This window comes from Eumetopias jubatus, unplaced genomic scaffold, assembly GCF_037043125.1.
Source record: "Eumetopias jubatus isolate StellerSeaLion01/CBP00866 unplaced genomic scaffold, mEumJub1_p1.0 scaffold_10, whole genome shotgun sequence".
NCBI classification, from domain to species: Eukaryota; Metazoa; Chordata; class Mammalia; order Carnivora; family Otariidae; genus Eumetopias; species Eumetopias jubatus.
In genome coordinates, this window is record NW_028274816.1 from 71,326,534 (window position 1) to 71,335,656 (window position 9,123).

The following is a 9,123-nucleotide window of genomic DNA, read 5'->3' on the forward strand; positions in this document are numbered from 1 at the left end:
TGTGAAGGGGGCTTGAGGCCTCCTCTTCAAGGGGGCTTTAAGGGGCTGGTTGCAGATCCAGCCATCCTGACAGCGAGAAACTCTCGAATGTTGTCTGGATGGGGTCCGGGGCTGCCACTGACAGCTGACTACCCTTCCGGACTCAGGCCCCTGCCGGGGCATCCCCATCACTCCCAGAGCACAGACTGCTCGTCCGTGGGGAAGGAAGGTACAAGGCTGCTGGTGCAGCAGCAACCGCACTCACCTTCCCCATAGGGGGCCTTCATCCCTGCGCCCCCACCTACTGATGGGTGAGGAAGCAAGTTCCCACCCACTTACGGGGACATCTTTCGGGACTACGGTGTGGCATCAACTACCCTATATCCCAGTGTACCTGTAATGCTATACAGCCAGGCAGCCTTGTGATAACATATTCCCTAAAACATCAGTCTCCCGACGACAGTAATTACAAAGCGTGTATCCACTCTCCATACTTGACTTTGTAAAGTATCTCTGCTCATTGCTGATCGTGGCGAAGCTCCAGTTCATTGGCTTCTGAGATGCTCCTCAGGCAAGTTTCATATAAACTAGGCCATCTACATAGTCACTATACTTGTGAATCCTGCCTCCTCTGTCCCTCTTGGTCACAGATAGAATGTTCGCTCTTTGCCAGTGAAATCGGGGCACGGCTGGTCTACACAGCTCCCCGTGGCCTTTTTTCATGTGGTGGCCAGGTAGACGCATGGCCCATTTGGAAGCCTTCCCGGCGTGCCAAGCATCAGCCTGGCCTTTTTTTGCACGCTGTTCCCTCGGTCACATTTCTCATCTCGTAGCCCTGCCCTCGTTAGGTAGGTCAGTATTGCCCCAGAGACCTCAGTCTTTCTTAAAGACACAGATTTGCACTTCGCCGAGGTGAGTCATGGGGGCGTGGGGAGGGGGGGAAGAGAATTGGGGATCACGGCCTCAGGGCAAATAAAGCATGTTCTCAGCTGGGGCCAACCGCGTGGGAGTTTTCTTCTCTGACTTGGAGAAGGACAGTCTTATCAGGGTGGTGAATGTAACGTATTCCCACTTAATGCACTTTGTTCAAACAAAGTTGCAGTGTCCCGCAGAATGGCAGCCCAAATAGCAGTGAGGTTAAATGTAGGTGGTCTGGGGCATTGGGAGCTTTGGAACCACAGGAATCCCGCAGAGCATGCTGGATTTATAATAGAGTCACTCAGAGCCTCTCACAGACCCTGTTTTCAGGAGGGAACAGAAGGAACAGAGCGGGCTTTGTGCAGCTCTGGGCTGGGGTGCTGACATCACTGGACCCCTCCCTGCAGGGGGATGCCGACTGCCATTGCGGGCATTGGCCATCACTCTTGAACTTGCCTGCTTCAAGAGCCCCTAGGTGGAGGTTTTTCTTGTCTTCCCCACACCAAAGGGCTGCAGAGGTGGGCAGGGGATTTGTCTGTGTATCCAATAACCTTTCTCTCCTCTTTGGGCTTCAGCCCCAGCCTTGGGGGCACCAGGAACTGTTGGAAGGAACCAAGTGCAATGATAGTTTCCTCCTCCCTCTGCTTCCCACTCATATCCTGTTCTTCCTCCTCGTCTTCTTTTTCCTCTCTCTCTATTCCTTTGTATGCCTAAGCGATGCCCGTAGGGCATGGATCACTCGACCTGTTCCATGGCAGTCCTGCTAAGGGGCCCTGGGTTCTGCCTGGAGCCCAGTGCTCTGGTCCTCGCATGACTCAGGTAATGGCAGAGTGTCATTTCAATTTCCTGGTTCAGATGAGGCCACCACCCATTTGTAGAGCTGTTCATAGATTTCCAGGGGCTCCCACACCCAAACCTCCTTGGAAAGAGCTAGCAAGGTTTATCTTGCAGCCCAAATTCTTGCTGTCAACTAGGAATTGGTGACAGTTAAAGGAACAGAGATGGGGCAGAAAAGATGACAAGGGACTGTGGAAATGCTGGTCTGGGTCACATAGATCAGAACCAGAGAACAGATCGCTTCCCGTGTTTCTAGATCTTTGAGACCCCTCCTCTCAATCTGGGAGAAGATTCCTTCCAGAATCAGATACACTCTTCTTGCACAGTGTTTGTTGTCTGCCAAAGGTTGGGTGACCTGGGGTGTGTGCGTGTGAGTGTGTGTGAGTCAAGAGCAGGTACCCAGGGTCCCACGGGATCCGCACTGGGGGTGGTGGACAGGGGACCCCTCTCTGTCACCTCTCCCTCCCTCTACTTGTCCCTCTCTTTCCCCAGGTCTGTGCGTGATGAGCGCAGCATCCATCTACACGGTGAGGCACCCGGAATGGCATTTCAACTCTGAGTACTCCTATGGCTTCGCCTACATCCTGGCCTGGGTGGCCTTCCCCCTGGCCCTGCTCAGCGGTGTCATATACGTGATCTTGCGGAAACGCGAATGAGGCTCCCAGACAGCTGGTCTGAGGCACTGAGCATACATAGGGGAAGGGAGGAAGGAAACCAGAAACCAGAAGAAAAAAAGACAAAAAGACAAAAAAAAGAGCTAGTCAAAAAACCCAAACTCAAACCAAACCAAACAGAAAGCAGTTGAAGGGGGGGTTAGTGTTGACTGAAGATGTATATAATATCTATGGTTTATAAACCTATTTATAACACTTTTTACATATATGTACATAGTATTGTTTGCTTTTTATGTTGACCATCAGCCTTGTGTTGAATCCTAAAGAAGTAGCTAAGGAACTTTACATCCTAACCGTGTAATCGAGCTCAGTATTTTTGTTCTGTTTTTCGTTCTCTTTGTTTTGCCCGGACATGAAATAACTCCGTCTTGCCCCTTCCCTTTTATCTGAAAGAAGATACCTCCCTTCCACTCCACCTCATTAGAAAACCAAAGTATGGGTAGAAACTCCGAATGGCCAAAAGCCCTTAAATTGTGGGTGACCCAGTGCATCTCGCACAGAGATGGGCACCGCCCACACCTACGTGCGAAGCCTCACACTCACATGGACAAAACCCCCAAACTGGAGCCCTCGGCAAAAACATGGCTTGTGGCCTTGGAATACTTGCCCTTGACGGTGGGTGTCTCAGTCACACGTCGAGATGAGAAATCGGTGACAACAAACCTATGAAATGGTGCTATGTATTTACCATTCCTTATTATCACTAATCATCTAAACTACTCACTGGAAATTCAATTAACGATTTTACGACATAAAGTAGAATGGAGACCTGAATAATTCTCTGTACTATAAATGGTTTATAACTGCTTTTGTACCTAGCTAGGCTGCAGTTATTACAATAATAAAGAAATAATAAACACAGCTTTTATCGCTCCCACATTCTTCTTACGGTCGGAGCATCGGGACAAGCCTCTAGACGCCCCCCTGCCTGGGACTGTGCATTCCCAGGGCTCAGCTGGGTCTAGACTGTTCTCTGCTTCCAAGGACTGTCTGGCAATGACTCGTACTGGCCACCAACTGTAGATGTATATACGGTGCCCTTCTGATGCTAAGACTCCAGACCTTTTTTTTTTTTTTTGGCTTTGCTTTTTCTGATTTTATACCAACTGTGTGGACTAAGATGCATTAAAATAAACATCAGAGTAACTCACTGATCTCTCTTGGGATTTTGTGGGGACTTCGACGTGGGTGGGGAGGTGCCTTTCAGAGCGGAGGGAAGAAGCACTTTGGCGGAAAGCAAGGTTGAACTTGTGGTCTAGGTTGCATTTTGGCTTTCTTACAGGTGACAGGGAGCACATCGTGCCTTCCATAAGCCTGTGCAGATGTCTGCTCACTGGGGAGGACCAGGAATTATAGCTGAAACAGAAACCGTAAATGGGGCTGGAAGGGACTTGAGTGTTTGTTTAGCTCAACCCTCTCTCGTGCTCTCTTTGCTGATGAACCGCATGGGGGGCCGCGGAAGCATGTCATGCGTTCACCTAACATATGGGGAAGGTTGGCATGAGCAGCACAGACCCCTAACCTGTCAAAGAAGGGGAGGTATATTATGGCGGAAAGTCTGCATGGTGATGACGGGAGGCCAGGCTTTCAGATAAAACATTAGTAGGCATCAACTAAGTTCCTGATGGGGTCCTGAGGGAGGGCACAGGCATGTGTCATCTAGGGCCAGGGTTCTGGACTGCCCTGGCCCGCGTCTCACCCATAGATATTTTTACCCATTGATGTTATATTGCACACGTCCAAACATCAAGCTTGTGATGCCCTCAAAGTTGCTCCAATTCTCATTGGGTATCTACGCTGAACTGGGCGCCAGAGATCAAGAAAGGATCACGTACTTTTTTTTTTTTAAGATTTAATTTATTTATTTTAGAGAGAAATCGAGAGACAGCACGAGTGGAGAGAGGGGCAGAGGGGGAGAGAGAGAGAGAATCTCAAGCAGACTCCGCACTGAGCACGGAACCCAACACCGGGCTCAATCTCATGACCCTGAGATCATGACCTGAGCCGAAATCAAGAGTTGGATGCTTAACCAACTGAGCCACACAGGTGCCCCTAGGATCACATACTTCTTAGGCACAAAGGGTAATATTTTATGAGAGGCGCAAGCAAACAGCTATATTGTAATGGAGAACATACAGATGAAGCTCCTTGGGTTGAACCTGCCCTCTGCCCCTTACCAGCTACAGGAGACTAGGGACAGACCAACTCTAAGATTCCATTTTCTCATCTGTAAGATGAACATGCCAATGCCAAGTTTATGGGATTGTAGAGATAGAAAGAGGTGGAATGTATAAAGTGCTTAGTATAGTGAGCATTAGATAGAAAGCCCTCTGTAAATCAGTGGTTATCACAGATGCGATGTTTGAGGTGTATTGCAATTTACAAATTGAAGGGGAATTCGAATTCCCAGGCCCAACATTAGAATCTCCCATGCAAGGTCCACCCCACAGATGTGGATTCCTTCTGTCTATGTTGGGACCCACCCTGTCCTGATGGATTTAAAGGACCCTGCAGGTGATTACAGTGCATAGCAGGGGATGATAAGCCGGGAACCTGTCAAATGCTTTTCAGACAGCGTGCTAATAAATCACCTGGGAATCCTATAAAATGCAGATCTGGTTCAGTAGGTCTGGGATGGGGACTGAGGTTCGTCATTTCCAATTTGTGCTTAAGCGACACTGATGCTGCTGGTCCATGGACCACATTTTGAGGAGCAACGGTCTGAATAAAGCTGCCTTCAGGCACCTCATGCTCTTGTGTCTTTGAACAGCTCTGCCAGGAGGGCTTTCCTCTTTCTAGGTTTTCAATAGTGATCGGTTAACTCTGCTTGTGACTTGGATAGATGGAGTCAGGTGGCAAGATGGCCACCAGGTGCACATGAGACATAGGTAATTGGGAAAACGAGGAGCCTCACTTCATGAGCTTGTACTCATGAAAAGTACACTTCCATTTCACAAACCTTCCTCTATAACATTAACCTAACAATTAAAAATTTATATACATAAGAATAAAGAAGAAAAGCAAAAGTGGCCCAAATCTCCCCCCCCTAGGATATGCTTTTGGCATTAAAAAAAAAAAGTAATATATATCTAGGATCATAACATCCTAAACACATCTAGAGGGGAAAATAACACGGGAAAGGCTCCCCACCTCCCCATAGTCTCTTGCCAAAAATAACCCATAAGACATAGCTTATGGTGTCTTCCACAAAAAAAGGCAATGCCCACATGTATACACCCATTTAAGTGTTTGACAAATGTACACCAAAGGGATCAAACTACTACTACCACGGTGTTCTTTTCATTGAATGATATACATTGGAGATCTTTCTACATCAGCATATACCTCATTATTTTCAATGACCTCGGTTGCATTCTTTCAAAATTCTGCATCGTATTTTGCTGTGTAGCTACACCCACCTCACTGAGCCCTGGCTCAGAGATTTTTGCCTCGGTGGAGAAACATCCACAAAACAGATCATTTCTACTCTCTTTCCCAGGAACAGACCACATCTGCACCAGAGAGTGAAGAAGTTCAAGCCTCAAGTGCTCTCAAGAATAGCGGAGGTTCTCGGGGAAGACAATTGGGAGGAGATTTAAGACAACAAACTGAGCTGTAGGCTGGCTGGTTTGCAGGTGACAACAAGGGAATAATACATGTAGGAGGAGCCCTCCGGGGATCAGAACAAAAAAATCAAGCCCTGGCTTCAGAAACTATTCCTTCCAAGGAGTTAGAGTTTGACTGGATTAATTGGTAGATCAATTTATGACCCAGGACATTGTTGAAAACAATAGAAAAACCAGCAGTAAATCAATGGGGTCCAACCATGGGATGTGGTCTGGGAAAGACAAAAAGAGAAGCCTACTGAATCCCCTGTCATCCCAGGGTGACAGCGTTCCACAGCTGTGGCTCCCTGAGGAACAACATCAGAGGCTGAGCACTGTCGGGAGGAAAGAGACCTCACTAAAATAATCTAGTCAGTTACTAAATACAAGCATACCTCATTTTCTTGGGCTTCTGCACTTTGCAGATCTTGGATTATTTTGTTTTTACAAATTGAAGGTTTGTGGCATTGAGCATTGACCAAGTCTATCAGCACCGTTGAGCAAATCTATCAGCGCCATTTTCCCAACAGTATTTGCTAACTTTGTCTCTTTGTGTTACGTTTTGGTAATTTTAGCAATATTTCAAACTTTTTCATGATTACAGTTGTTATAGTAATCTGTGACCAGTGATTATGATTTGCTGAAAGCTCAGATGATAGCATGTTTTAGCAACCAAGTATTTAATTTTTTAATTTATTTTAATTAATTTATTTTTAAGATTTTATTTATTTGACAGAGGGAGAGATAGCAAGAGAGGGAACACAAGCAGGGGGAGTGGGAGAGGGAGAAGCAGGCTTCCTGCCGAGCAGGGAGCCCAATGCGGGGCTCGATCCCAGGACCCTGGGATCATGACCTGAGCCGAAGGCACACGCTTAACGACTGAGCCACCCAGGTGCCCCAGCAACCAAGTATTTTAAATTAAAGTATATACATTAGGTTTTTTATACATGATGTCATCACACACTTAGTAGACTACAGTACAATGTAAACACAATTTTTATATGCACAGGGAAACAAAGAAAAAACATTTGACTTGCTTTATTGTGATGGTCTGGAACTGAACCCATCATATCTCTGAGGTGTGCCTATAATTAAACAATCGAATAACAGTAACAAACTCCAGAGTAGGAACAATATATTATAAAATATCTAGATGCTACAATATATGATCTAAAATATCTAGTTTCCAACAAAAAATTATGAGGCATGCAAAGAAACAGGAAGTATGACCCATACATTAGAAAAAGCAGAAAAACTCTATGAGGGAGAACAGATGTCAGATTTATCAGAAAAAGACTTTAAAGCAATCATCGTAAACATGTTCACACAACTAAAGGAAATCATGATTAAAGAACTAATTGAAGGTATGATAACAATGTTGCATCAGATAAAAAATATCAATAAAAAGATGGAAATTATGAAAAAGGGACAAATGGAAATTAGGTTGTTGAAAAGTACAATAAGGCAAAAATCATGACATCCCAATCAATAGACTCAGAAAAAGCATTTGACAAAATCCAATGCTCTTTTATGATAAATACACCCAACAAACTAGGAATAAGAGAATATCCACAACTTAATAAAGAACATCTATAAAAAACCTAAATATTGGTAAAATATTGAATGCTTTCCCTCTAAAATCAGGAAAAAGACAAGGGTGTCTGTGCATACAACCTCTATTTAACATTAACTTGGAGGTTCTAGCTAGAACATTTAGGCAAATTAGGTAAAAGAAAGGCATTGAGATTAAAATGGAAGACTAAAACTAATTCTATTCACAGATAAATGATCTTATATATAGAAAATCCTAAGTAATCCAATAAAAACTCTTAGAAATAATAAATGAATTCACAAAGGGGTAGGACACAATATCAATGTATAAAAATTAATTGTATTTCTATATTTGCAATGAACAATCAAACAGGGGTGCCTGGGTGGCTCAGTTGGTTAAGCATCTGCCTTTGGCTCGGGTTATGATTCTAGAGTCCTGGGATTGAGCCCTGCATTGGTCTCCCGGCTCAGCGGGGAGTCTGCTTCTCCCTCCCCCACTCCTCTTGCTTGTGCTCTCTCTCTGTCAAATAAATAAATAAAATCTTTAAAAAAAGAACAATCAAACAATGAAAATAAGAAAACAATTCCACTTAGAATAGCATCCAAAAAAAGGATAAAATGCTTAGGAATAAATTTAACAAAAAAAGTGCAAAACTTTATAGTTTGAGAATTATAGGCCATCAAGGAAGACATTTAAGAAGATCTAAATAATTGGAAAAATATCCCATGTTCATGGATCAGATAATTTAACATTCTTAAGATAGGAATGTTCCTAAATTACTGTAAATTTTCAGGGCAATTTCCATCAGAATCTCAGCTGACTTTTTTATAGAAATTCATAAGCTGTTTCTAAAATTTAAATGGAATGATTGGAAATCCAAAGTAACCAAAACAATCTTGTAAAAGAAAACAGTAGGAGGAATTCCCACTTCTTGATTTTAAAACTTACTACACAAGCAATGGTAATCAAGATAGTGTGGTACTAGCCCAACTATAGACATATTGATCAGTGGAATCAGGTTGAAAGTCTAGAAGTAAACCCACATATCTATGATCATATATCATAAACCCACATATATTTGACCATGATCTATGATCAAATGAATCTTGACAAGACCATCTACTGGAGAACAAGAACAGTCTTTTCAAAAAATGGTGCTTGAACAACTAAATATCCACATGCAAAAAAATTAACAGCACATAAAATAATTAACTCAAAATGGATCAAAGCCCTAAATTTAAGAGCTAAAACTATAAAACTCTTAGGAGAAAACTTAGGAGTAATCTTCATGACCTTGGGCTTGGCAAAGATTCTTAGATATGACACCAAAATCACCAGCAACAAAAGAAAAAAATCAATGAATTGGACATCATCAAAATGAAAAGCTACTGTGTTTCAAAGGACATCATCAAGAGAGTGAAAAGACAAACCACTGAATAGAAGAAAATGTTGCAAATCATTATATCTGATATGGAACCTGTATCCAGAATATATTTATAAAGAACACTTATACTCAATAATAAAAAAGACAACACAATTAAAACATGGGTGAAGGACT

At 43.6% G+C, this 9,123-nt stretch overlaps 1 protein-coding gene across 1 annotated transcript in view; it reads left to right on the plus strand.

Moving 5' to 3' along the window:
- Positions 1-3,558, plus strand: part of PMP22 (peripheral myelin protein 22) — a 28,333-nt gene extending 24,775 nt beyond the window's left edge. The window contains exon 5 of the mRNA XM_028089052.2: positions 2,227-3,558. Within this exon, the coding sequence (XP_027944853.1) occupies positions 2,227-2,390 (164 nt within the window). The 3' untranslated portion in view covers positions 2,391-3,558. The remainder of the gene's footprint in view (positions 1-2,226) is intronic.
- The last annotated feature ends 5,565 nt before the right edge of the window (positions 3,559-9,123 follow it).